Source organism: Pongo abelii, chromosome 20 (genome assembly GCF_028885655.2).
Source record: "Pongo abelii isolate AG06213 chromosome 20, NHGRI_mPonAbe1-v2.0_pri, whole genome shotgun sequence".
NCBI classification, from domain to species: Eukaryota; Metazoa; Chordata; class Mammalia; order Primates; family Hominidae; genus Pongo; species Pongo abelii.
The window spans coordinates 38,822,990-38,835,566 of record NC_072005.2 but is presented as its reverse complement, the minus strand read 5'-3'; the positions used below and the strand labels follow the sequence as shown (position 1 = coordinate 38,835,566).

At 56.5% G+C, this 12,577-nt stretch overlaps 1 protein-coding gene across 1 annotated transcript in view; it reads left to right on the top strand.

Moving 5' to 3' along the window:
- PEPD (peptidase D) overlaps nucleotides 1-12,577 on the top strand; it is a 137,814-nt gene that overhangs the window by 1,964 nt on the left and 123,273 nt on the right. The window contains 2 exon segments of the mRNA NM_001133693.2: nucleotides 6,981-7,164; nucleotides 8,607-8,734. Of these exon segments, the coding sequence (NP_001127165.1) occupies nucleotides 6,981-7,164; nucleotides 8,607-8,734 (312 nt within the window).

The following is a 12,577-nucleotide window of genomic DNA, read 5'->3' as shown; positions in this document are numbered from 1 at the left end:
GGTGTGAGCCACCGGGCCTGGCCCCAGAATGAGAGCTTTTCTAGCAGAACCGATTCTCTGGGCCACCACACAGGGTGGGTGAGGGAGGCAAAACAGAGTGGCAGGTCTTAGAGAGGTGTGCTATTGAGAGGGTGTGGGAGCTTCCAGAGCGTGGCAGTCTCGTTGGGAAGAGCCATCCCAGTCTGGTATGGGCCTTTCCTGTGTACTTTGAGCCTGAGGTTGACCCCAGTGGCTTCCTTAAGAGCAGAATGATTAAGTATGTTTCCCGCAAAGCTCAGCTCCTAGCTGCACTCACAGAACAGATCATAGAGTCAGGCATAACCAGGCATGATGCCAGCAAGTCACGGCCATTGCCATGGGCTCTCTGGGAGTTGGGTTTGGTTGTCTGTAGAATCCCACCAGAGCCTGGGACAGAGGGGGTCTGTGAGAGTTCCAGGTGACTGGGGTGTGCCCCATATGATTTGGGGAGTAGGAGAAGCCCTAAACTAGCATCTCAGATTCAATTTGAAACTCAAGAATCTACTCTGAATGCATCTCTCTTTTTAAGATGTGAGGTGTTTCAGGGTTGATCCTACTTTCTCTTGCTAACCTGGGTATAGGCTTCAGGTTGAGACAGAGTGCTCTGAGGTCACCTCCCATCCCCTCATGGAGAGGGGTCCCTATCCCATGGCACTTGGTGGCACTGCTGTCTCCTTGAGCAATGCTTTGAGCTTTCCACAGACAGGGTTGATAATTTGAAATCTGTCAGCTCCAGCCAGACCTGTCTGCATCTGCTCCCCCACATGGCTTTTTCCATTCCCTTCTTCCCTTGCACACTCACCCAACTAGCCCTGGAATGTTCTTGTCCTCTATATGATTGTTCACATATTTGCAGGCCCAGCTCAGATGGTTCCCTTTCCCAGAAGCCTTTCCCAGCCCTCGGGTAAAGGCTTAGTGCTCAGAACTCCAGAGCTCTCAGTTTTCTCCTCAGCAGTACACATTTCCATGTCTGCCCATTGTGGGTTAGGAGTTCCTTCCCTTCATGCCTCTCCTAGCATCCTTAGAGCCCAGGGGTTCTGTTGTATCCCCAGGGCCAGTCTGTGGCTGCCCTGTGATTGGTGCTTGGTGAAATGAATGAAAAGGGGATTTACTCTAAATTAGTCCAGCATCCCGTCCTGCTTTCCTGGGAGACTCCCAGTGATTGAGGGAAGGAGTCATGGTGGGGAATGGGGACAGAATTCCGAGGAGTAGGATGAAGAAATAGCCTTAATTCTTTAACTGAGTGGCTCCCAGGAGCTGTTGCAGAGCCAGAAAGAGGCAACAAGTGAACTGCCCTGGGTGTGTACCCCTGTTGAGCCATAGGTTACACTGGAGTCAGCATTCTTCTGGAGAGTCTTCTGCAGAACTCACATTCTGGGTCAAGAGCCTGTCCCTAATATGAACCTTGTGCTCCAGGAGCAGAGGACTCAGGCCGACTGGGGGCTAGGGACAGGTGGGCCTGTGGGAGGCAGGCTGGCCACTGAGTATCCCTGTGTCTTCCCTGGCTCTTCCCCAGGTCCTGACTCCACACAGCTCTCTCTTGGTTTCTGTGTATGCTTGGCACCCCGATCCTCCCCAGGAGACAGAGGTGCAAGGTGGAGGTTGCTGGCCAGTTGCCTCGAGGTCCTCTTCAGCCGTGGCGACCCTCTCCAGCCTGGCGCTTATGGTCAGGTGCCCAGTGGGCTGCCTGAGCATCTGTCTGGTGCCTGGCCCCATGCTGGAGGCTGAGCGGAGGAGGTGGCTGGTCCTTAGCTGGCCTCTCCTACTGGGAGCTTAGCGGTGTGACCCTATCTAGAAGTGACTCCACATTTCTTTTTTTTTTTTTTTTGGAGAGGGAGTCTCGCACTGTCACCTGGGCTGGAGTGCAATGGCACGATCTTGGCTCACTGCAACCTCCGCCTCCCGGGTTCAAGTGGTTCTTCTGCCTCAGCCTCCTGAGTAGCTGGGATTACAGGTGCCCGCTACCATGCCTGGCTAATTTTTTTGTATTTTTAATAGAGATGAGATTTCATTATGTTGGCCAGGCTGGTCTCGAACTCCTGACCTCGTGATCCACTCACCTCAGCCTCCCAAAGTGCTGGGATTACAGACGTGAGCCACCGCGCCTGGCCAGTGGCTCCACATTCTAGTGCAGAGATCTTTCCTTGTCTGTGCGGTAGACCCCATGGGCATCAGTGAAACCTATGCACCATTCTCAGCATCACGTTTTTTTTTTCTGAAACGGAGTCTCTCACCCAGGCTGGAGTGCAGTGGCTTGATCTTGGCTCACTGCAACCTCCGCCTCCCAGGTTCAAGTGATTCTCCTGCCTCAGCCTCCCGAGTGGCTGGGATTATAGGTGTGTGCCACTATGCCCAGCTAATTTTTGTATTTTTAGTAGACACAGGGTCTCACCATGTTGGCCAGGTGGTATCGAACTCCTGACCGCAGGTGATCCGACCATGTCGGCCTCCTAAAATGTTGGGATTATAGGCATGAGCCACCGCACCTGGCTGGCATAATGTTTTTAAATGTATGAAATAAGTACATAATATTACAAAAATAAAACCCAATTATATGGAAATACAGGTATTAAAATGTTACATAAATTTGAGACAGGGTCTCGCCCTGTCCCCCAGGCTGGAGTGTAGTGTTGCAATCTTGGCTCACTGTAGTCTCCGCCTCCAGGGCTCAAGCGATCCTCCTGCCTCAGCCTCCCGGGTAGCTGGGACCACATGCACAAGCCACCATTCCCGGCTAAGTTTTGTGTTTTCAGTAGAGATGGGGTTTTGCCGTGTTGCCCATTCTGGTCTTGAATTCCTGCCTCCCACAGTGCTGGGATGATAGGCATGAGCCACTGCGCCTGGCCCAACTACTTTAACTTTGAAGTTGTGAGGAGCAAAAGTGATATTTTGAGATACTGGAAGAGCAATAATGTGATATTAAAATACCTTTGATTTTTGTTGGTGACAGATGCATTGCTGACAGATGGTAACATGCATTGCTGACACTGAGTAGTTTGTTGCTTACGTTAATAACCGAAGAAAATGTAAATTTGAATTGGAGGTTAGAGAAAATAAAGGTATAGCTTTTTCCCATCTAGTAGATGGAGCCCCTGAATCTGAGGATGAATCCTTGGGGGTCCCTAGGCCTTAGGTAAGAGCCCTGCAGGTGGCTGTTGAGGAGAGGGTGGCCCAGTGCTGATATGGGGGTGTGGGTTGTGTGGAGACAGGGACGACTTGCAGGGGCAGTGGCATCATATCCTCCTTGAGGACTGGCCTCAGTCTTGGTCACTCCGTTCTTGGTCCTGGGCTGCTTACTGGGTCTTGGTTGTTGCCAGGGCAGCAGGGGTCCTGGCCTCTGAGGCTCAGAGACTTGTTCTGTGGGTCTCTGAGGCCCTGGAGCTCTTGTGCCTTGTCTGTCTGCAGCAAAGCATAGCTTATTTACCCTGGGACCTGGGGATGATAATGGCTTTTGCCTTTTAAATTCTGGGTGCCAGTTAACAAAAGCTGCAGCAGAAACCTGTTAGAGATGTTTTATTGGTGCTACATTTGCTGAATTTGCAGGAAGAATTCATCTGTGTTGACTCCGAGCCTGACAGTCTCTCTGGGGGCTTGGTTTATGCCATGGGAAATCAAAGGGCATGTCTCTATAAAACTTTATTCCTTGGTGTCCTGTAATTAATGACTGTAGCATATTGCCTTGCCTCGTGGCTCAGGCTAGCCCTTCTTATGCCCAGAGCCCTGCACAGGGTGGGTTCTGTTCTGGCGGAGCCCCATGGAGAAGTAAGCATGGTTGTAGATTTTCTTTGCAGTGGCAGCTGAGTGCTCAAGGAGAAGGTGGCTTATCAAGTTTTCTGCTCAGCCCTTGGGATCCCAGTCTGGGTGCCCTGAGAAATTTGTCTCTCAGAAGGTTCTGAACAAGGGGAAGGCCAGCCCTTCTGTGAGCATTACAGGTGGGGGCATGGTGTCAGGCCATGGGGAGCCAGCACCTGTTGTGATTAAGGAGGGTGGCCAGGCAGGGAGAGGGGAGTGTGGGAGAGGTGGGCTGCGCTGGGCTGTGCAGGCTGGTGGCTGAGGATGGGCATTTTTGGCTGGTCATGCTATTCGACGACTGTGGCTGAGGCTGTCCATAGCAGGGCCTCAGTGTCATTGCCCCTATGCTGCTGGGGACTCTGCAGAGACGAGTTTTGCCTCTGTGCCCATCCCACCATGGGCTTTCCTGAGTGAAGGGAAAGGGCGTGGGAGGCCATGGGGGACATCTGAGCGCAAGGTGCTGGTGACTGCACTTTTAGTTCCTGACGGCATGGCCATCTGGGATGTGGTCATGTTTACAAACTCTCACCGACTTCCCTCTGCCCTTTCATCCCAATGGCTGAGCGTGGCAGAAAAGCAGCCCCAGCGCAGAGGAAGCTCTGGCTGCTGGTGTCCACCCAGCCACCTGCTCACCCTCCTGGGAGGGTAGGAAGGGCACGTGGGGGAGTGGGAGGGGGCTCTAGTCATGTCAGCATGTGCGGCTGCTTCTGACCCTCCGCCGTTCCTGGGCAGGCTGGGGCTCCAGGGCTGCTTTCTGCCTTGCTGCGGCTGATGTGGCGTCTTCTCATCCCACAGCTGTGTGTGTGGCCCCGTGTGTCATTCATCAGATATGTGTTGAGCGTTTGCTGTGTGTCAGGCAAGGCGCCAGGCGAGGGCACGGCAGTGACCGAGGCAACCTGGAGCTCCATCTCCCAGTGTTTCCACCTGAGGCGGCGGGCCGGAGAACACCAGGAAGCACCAGGCAGCACTCGCTGCGTTTAGGTTGGAAGGTGCTGAGTGCTAAGTGTTGTGTTAGCCAGGGACCTGGCCCCACATTAGGAGTTTACTCCAGGGGGCCACTAAGGACTGTTGAGAGAGGGGACGATACGCAGAGCTGTGCGAACGTTAAGGGAAGGCAGGCACATGAGGCTAGGGGCAGGAGGAGAGGGAGGAAGACAGTGGAAAGAAGAGTGGGGAACCTGGTCAGAAACCCAGCAGGGGCTGTGCTGTGGGGCAGGGCAGTGTCATCAGAGCAGTGGCCCTGGATGGAGGGGTGCCCCCAGCCATTTAGTTCCAGGGTTCCCAGGGAGGGAGCCAGGGGAGTGGATCCACTGTCTTCCTCCCTCTCCTCGTGACCGCAGCCTCATGTGCCTGTCGTTGGCTCAGTGCGCCTGGAGGCAGGAGGCAGCGTGCATGCTGAGGAGGTCGGGTAGGTCGGCCTCTGGGAACAGTGCAAGGGGGTGTATCTGGAGGGCAAGTGGCGAAACCTCAGGCCAGGGACTAGTAGGGGGTCGGGCAGGGAGAAGAGTTGCAGGTTCAAAGAGGGAGGCCGGGGAAGACCATCCTGAAAAGGTCATATTGGAGCTAAGATGTGCAGGAGGTGTCACCTGCTCAAGTGACCCTGGCAGGAGGGTCAGGGCCTCTGAGGGTCCCATGTGAGGTGCCCCAGGCCACTTCACCGTGCTGTGCTGTGAGGGCAGGTTTCATCCGCAGCTTCACTGCAGTCCCCGGGCAGAGCTCTCTGCTCGCACCGCTCTGGGATATCCCTGCCTCCTTGACCTCCGTGCCCACCCACTGCCCCCTGGCTGGAGAGCCTGCAGGGGCTCCCTCCTGCACACCCTGCCCCTGCTTACTCCTCCACCTCATCCGCATTATCTCTCCACACCCGGCCTCCAGCCTGCTTGCTGGGACCACCATCCGTTTATTCATTCATTCCATAGATACCGACACCTGCTCTGTCCCTGCCCTCAGGGAGCTTACATGTTACCTGGAGGGCCAGCAAACAAATAAATGAAGAGTGATGGGGGCTCTAGAGAGACACAAAGAGAGCTGGGGGATGGGGTGGGTAGGAAAGGGGCATTTCTGCAGAGGCTGGGTAAAAGGGCATGGGATGCCCTTGGGAAGAGCATTCCCTGCAGGGCGCCGCAGCGGCAAAGGCTGGAGTGTTCTGGGGGTTTAGGGAAGAGCGAGGATGCCCGTGCTGCAGCAGAGGAAGCCAAGGGGTGAACTGGGGGTCTGGATCCCTCGTGGCTGGGGAGTGAAGTCTGCACTCAGAGAAGCCAGCTGGCACGGGGTTGGGCAGGGAGTGTGTGCTGGGATTGGCATTTTGAAAGGGCCCTTCTGACAGAAGGTGCAGACCAGGCCACGGGGAAGCTGGGGCCAAGAGCGCCGTTGAGAGTTGCCTGCAGTTGTCCAGACGGGACATGGGGAGGTGGCCCTGGGGATGGGGATGTGCATTGAGGGTAGACCTTGCTGGTGGCCAGGAGGTGGGATGAGATAGGAGGCTGGGATGGCCTGTGGGACTGTCCGGGTGCAGGTGCTTTGTGTCGGGGGAGGCTGGGGAGGAGCGGCTTTGGTTCAGGGCCATCTTCTGCCTGCTGAGGGTGGCTGATGGGTCTGTGAGTCTGGAGCCGGACATCATCAGTCTGCAGATGCAGATGGTCCTTTGAGCTGAAGGACTGGGTAAGCTCAGCTGAGCTGAGGGAGGGAGCCAGTTAGGGAAGAGGCCCCAGGGTTGGGCCAAGCTGGCCTCCAGCAGGGAGGTTGAGCCGGGAGCCAGGGGCCTGGCTGGTAGGGAGCCTGGACCGGCTGCTGTTGGAGAAGGTTTCCGCAGAGAGAGTGGCCCCCAGGGTCATGGGCACCAAGTGGCCAGTGAGGACTGGGGACCTGCTGCAGATTAGGAAGCGTGGGGTCACTGTGGCCTGCTGGGCAGTTGGTGGGGGGGCAGAGGAGCAGGGGGGTGGAGTCAGGACAGCATGAGTGGTGGAGGGGAGACAAGCCCCTGTGGTCCTCAGGGGGATCAGTGAGGGGCTGTTTCTGGGTCATAAGTAGGTGGAGCTTGGGCAGCTTGCCCCGTGCTGATGGGGGTCCCACGGCAGGCTTGGGCCTCTGGTCACCCCGACCTCGGGTGTGGGCATGCTTGGAGATGCTAACAGAGGCCTATGTGGCGGTATGTGCTCTTGCCTCTGCAGACCCTCGTTTTGGCTGGGAAATGAAACCCTGAAGGTGCCGGTGGCGCTCTTTGCCTTGAACCGGCAGCGCCTGTGTGAGCGGCTGCGGAAGAACCCTGCTGTGCAGGCCGGCTCCATCGTGGTCCTGCAGGGCGGGGAGGAGACTCTGCGCTACTGCACCGACACCGAGGTCCTCTTCCGCCAGGTGAGCCTGCCCCCTTGGCCACAAGTGAGCAGGTGTGTGATGGTGCTGCTGGCCTGAGTAGGAGTTGGAGGCCCCAGCTTGGCCAGTGCTGCCCCTTGTGGCCCTCCCTGAGCCTCCATTTCCTCGCCTAGGAAGTAGTCCAGGGGCTCCTTGAAGATGTAGAACTTGAAGATGTGGGGCGGTGGGTGGCCCAGCTGCAGGACAGCAGCCTGGCCATGGCGGCCGTGGCTGAGAGTCACTGGCAGCACTCAGTCCCCAGGCACAGGAACATGAGGACACCCACCCAGGAAGACTGAGGCTCTGAGCTGGGCCCACTTTCAGAGATCTTAGCATTACACCCATTTTGCAGATGAGAAAACTGAGGCTCAGAGGGGAAATGACTTGCCAAGAGGTGGAGCTGGGATTAGAACCTTGTCTTCTAACTCTAAATCTAGTGCTGTTTTCTCCCCACTGCCATGCCTAGAGCTGGAGCCTGACCACAGCAGGAACTTCAGAACCTCTCTAGGGCAGGCAGAGCCTAGGGAATGTGTCCATGCAGCATCCTGGCTCAAGAGGAGAGATGGGAATGCGAAGGGGAGCCGAGTGTGGAGAGGATATGGGAAGGCGTGGCTTCCCTAGCTGGACCGTGTCGCCCCAGCAGTCCACAGATGGGCTGAGACCCATTGCTGAGCGACCGCAGACTGTATTTTTTCTTTACTAAAAGCACCTCCTGCCTGAAGAGTCCTGTCTGTCCACTCCATTGTTCGCGCAGCTGCAAGCCTGCAATCCCATGGCTGCGAGAAACATGGAGGTCTAAATAAGTTTTCTCTGGCTAGTCTTGATGCTTCTCCAGGTTTAAATATTCTGCGGCTTAAAAACCGATTTCCTAAATTCAGCTGTTGGCTCCCTTTCTGATGGTATGCAAGGCTAATTTTGGAAGACATCCTCCTCCACCATACCTTTATGACGTCCTTTTAGCGCAGCATTCATCCCTAAACACTGAAATCATCAGCCGCCCCGGGGGTGGGAGAGGGAAGTAAGAAGTCTTAAATGGAGGAATCCATTTCCGTGCAGATATCCGGCCTAGGTGTCGGAATCCGGGGAGCGTCTTGCCTGCCTGCACGTGGCAGAGAGGCAGGGCTGAGCTGGACGTGTGCTGCTGCTGGACGCCCTGTCGTGGGCCTAGGGGCTGGGGATACAGGTGTGCTCGGGCACATGCCTGAAACCCGCAGCATCAGGGAGGGCTCCCAGCAGGGTAGAGGAGCTGCCAGGCTGCCCCCTGCCAAACTACGGGAGGATGAGCCGGGGAGTCGGTTGCTGAGGGGAAGGGATGTCTGGGGCTGGGGTCAGTTACAGGAGGCTGTCGGTCTGAGCTGGTTCTCTGGGGTGCTGCGATGCAGCCACCGGTCCCTCCTTGCACCTCATGTTCCACTGGCTAACAATAGTTCTTGTTCCCGCCACAGGAGTCCTTCTTTCACTGGGCGTTCGGTGTCACTGAGCCAGGCTGCTATGGTGTCATTGACGTTGACACTGGGAAGTCGACCCTGTTTGTGCCCAGGCTTCCTGCCAGCTATGCCACCTGGATGGGAAAGTAAGGAGCAGCCTGGCCGGGGCACCGAGGCTACCAACCATGGGCTGGGGGTGGGTAGGGGAGGTGGGATGAGAGAGCGGGGTTGGGCCTGGGGACTGGGAGGAGGGAAGAGCTGCAGGAGGAAGGGCATGCGGTCAGGGCTGTCACAGCTTGCCTCTTGCCAGAACCCTGCACCCTTGGTTGGGAAGGGATGTTAGAGCTGGAGTATGACTGTGTGGTAGGAGTTATTCAGAGATTATTTTAGGTAGATAGAGAGGAAAAGGGGTCCTTGGGAAGTTTTCTGGTAAAGCCCCAGCTCCTAGAGCCAGGCCAGCAACCTTTGCTATGCAAATGCAGGCCATTAGAAACTGGGTCCACCCAACATGGCAATTCCCAAGGCCTTCTTGCCCTTGCCCCACATGTTCCTGGCAACATGGTCGCCCCCAAATATCCCCACAGGTGTAGAACATCCATGGCGCCCTGCATTTGCATATTAAAAGACTAGGGTGGGAGAGCCAGCTTTTTAGTGGGCTATATGAATAACATGCTTGGTCAAACCAATCCCCTGAGCCCTATGTAAATCAGACATCGCCTCCTCCAGCCTCTGCATATATACCTGGCTGGTGTCCACTGCAGTTGGGGACCTCCTCTTTTGGCTTTGGAGCCCCCCTCCCTCTGTCTCTGTACGGAGGAGCTTCTTCCTTCTGTCTTTTCCCTTCCTTCTTGCCTATTAAACTCTCCACTCCTTAAAACCACTCTATGTGTGTCCATGTCGTTTTCTCTAATTCGACCCGAGACCAAGAACCCTGGTGTTCCTCCACTCATCAGAGCCCTGTCAACTGGGGGCCTTGTTTGTTTAGAAGTGCAGTTTGTTAATCCTGAAATTCTAGCTTCCCCGCTCTGTGAAAATGCCTGAGGGTTTGGCCCTGGGAGGCCGTCACTCCTGCATGGCATCGACAGGTGTGGCATGGCCCTGTGCATGCCTGAGGGTGGTGCGTTGGGTTTGGGTCGGGGAACCCCCTCTCTGAGGCCCGTCGCTGATAGGCTGGGTGTGTTTGCTGCCTTCCTCTGGACGCAGCGCAGGTCCTGCCCTCCCGGCTCACCTGTGAGATAGAGCAGAGGCTCGGGCTGCTGGGCACCCTCCTCCACCCTCCATGGTGCCTGCTGTTCCAGGTACCCCCACCGCTGAGGAGCTGTTCTGCCTACTCAGTGGTTCCAGGGCGGACACTGAACTCAACCAGGGAGGTTTGAGGTGATCAGAGGATCCCGCTAAATGCTGGCTGCCTCGCTGCGTGTCATCTCCACCTGGAGAGTGATTATTCTGGGCTAATGTATAAATTGCAGCCTTTGCTGCCTGGTGCCCCAGAACGCTCATTATCAGGTGAGCTAGAGAGGCTGTGGCTGGTTTGAGTGACAAGGCCCCTGGCTGCCACAGGGACTGGGCTCTGTGCTGAGGACTGGGGCTACAGTGGAGCTTCCCCTGCTTCCAGCGCTATCCTCCCCTCACCCTCCCTTCAGTGCAGACTCCGTTTCTGCCTTCGTTGGCCGTGGTGTGTGCTGCTCCTGCTGACTCAGGGAGAGGGGTTCAGGCTTACAAGTTGGTGATCATTCTGCTCCTAGGCCGCTTGGCAGGATCCCAGCCTGGCAAGACTGGGATCTTTGCTGGGCAGGACTTCCCCTGGAGCACAATTGTCAGCAGAAGAAAAGAGGACTGTTTCTCCTGGGGGTGGTCTCCTGGCTCGGCCCCTGGGAAGAAGGGCACGGAGTGGACACACCCGGGCCAACTGCCTTTGGGGCTTCTGCCGGGCTGCCCCTCGGAGGCCCTGGCCTGATGGTGCCTTCCCATCCTGTCGTGATCTTTATTGTCGACCTTCATCCCATTCCTGGTGGAATCCTTATGACTGCCCTGTTACAAAAGAGGAAATGGCTCAGCGTGCTGATGTGACCCGTGCAGGTCCTGCTGCCAGGTCTTGCTGGAGCTGCAGTTGGAGGCTGAGCTTGCCTACTGGCTCAGTGTGGCTTCTGAGAGGCCGTGGGGCTTGCGAGTGGGTCTGGTCATGTTTGGGGCTCCAGTTCCTTCCCTGTGATGCCGCTCTGGAGGCCCCCCAGGACTGGAGTTCCAGTGCTGGCCACTATATCTGTGACACTGACATGAGGCAGGGATGATTCCAGGAGGCAGATTGTCTTGTCCAAAAATGGCCACAGCAGTGTTTCTGGGCACTCACTGTCTGCAGGTGACATCTGTTTCCCTCCTGCCTGTCCCAGGTCTCGGCCTCATGACGGATGTGGCAGTGTTGCTGTGTGATGTCTGAGGCTAGACTGTAAGCTGCACTGTGGCTTCCACCTGGTTCTCTCCCGTGGGGTGCTTGCCCTGGGAACCCAGCCGCCACATCATTAGGAAGTGCAGACTCCCCACAAGGGGACCCCAGCCCCCAGCAGCACCAGCCGCCAGTGTGCATGAGGCCCAGCCTTCCACCTGCTGAGGTCCTAGATGTGGAGCAGAGCTTTGCTGTCCTCTCGGGGCTCGGTCCAAATTCTCGACCTGCAGAGTCCATGAACATGATCGGTGGTTTTGCACTCCACTAAGTGTTGGAGTCGTTTATTCCCCAGCCATTGTAACTGGGACAGCAGTGACGAAGAGTTTAGGTCTGCTTTCTGCAGGAGGATTCTCCCAGCATACCCTCTCCACCCAGAGCAGAGTTGTGGCCTCAGCCTTTCTTGCAAGGGGCACAACTCAGGACGAGCAAGGGCCCCTGTGCCAGGGGACCCTTGGCTCCGGGTGACACCTGCAGTTTTGACCTGGCTGCCCTCTCAGCCTCCTCATGGCCCTCACTGCTGGCTCAGAGCCTGTTGACATGTCCCACTGCTCGGAGAAGTAGCTCAGCAGTCAGGTCGGATGCCTCCTCTGTGAGATGTGGGGATGGACTGAGAAGGAGAAACAGCTTCAGGGAGGGTCTGATCAGGGCCTCAGCAGGGCCCCACCTGGGGTTTCCAGGGGTTTCCTACAGGGTTCTCCCCTGTTGAAAAAGGCTGTGTACACACTGGGCAGGTCAGATCAGGCAGCCTTGGTCCCAAGGGGGCTTCTGGCCCCATAGCTGAGAGGTAGACCCTTGTGTCCTGCCGTCCTGGCTCCCTACCACAGCCACCCCCAGCAGCCCTCTCCATTCCTCTGTCCTGGGGTGACCCTGTCTGAGTCTCCACATCCTAAGCCCTCAGGAAAGAAGGCTCAGTTGTAACAGAGCAGTGGTGGCGAGGTTGACTGTGTGGGACTGGAGCTGGGGAGTGGCCAGATCTGATTGCATACAGCTGCTTCCAGCCGCTCCTGGAATCAATAGGGCACCAGGAGCGAGGCTGATGGGAGTACCTGGCCTTTGCAAGCAAAACCCACCAGACTTCACATTTGACCTTCAGCTCCTCAGCTTCTTTTTGAGTCCTTATCTGATGGTTTTTGAAAATCCATCTGGCAGATACTGCAATCCAAAGTCGCCCAGGGAAACGACACCCCCGTCTGCAGGATCTGCCGCTTCCTGCGGAAACGGTCTTGCTGTTGTCAGGGTTGCAGACGCCAGGGGCCGTGGGCAGCCTGAGGCCGGCCCACTCCTCACCCCAGGCCTGTTCTGGGATGGGGAGGGTGGTAGCTTTGAATGCATTTTTATTCAGAGTCTCTGCTCACAGTAGTGTGTGGTGTCTTTTTGATGTGAGAGCATTTCCCATCATTTTTCATCGGAGTTGGGCTTAGTGGAGGGTGGCTTTGGCTGTGGGCCTCTGTGAGTCAGCGCCCCAGGCAGCTTCGGAGCCCAGAGTTGGGTAGCCAGTTTGACCAGGTCGGGGGACCCTCCTGGAACCTTTGTAACACGTTCCGTC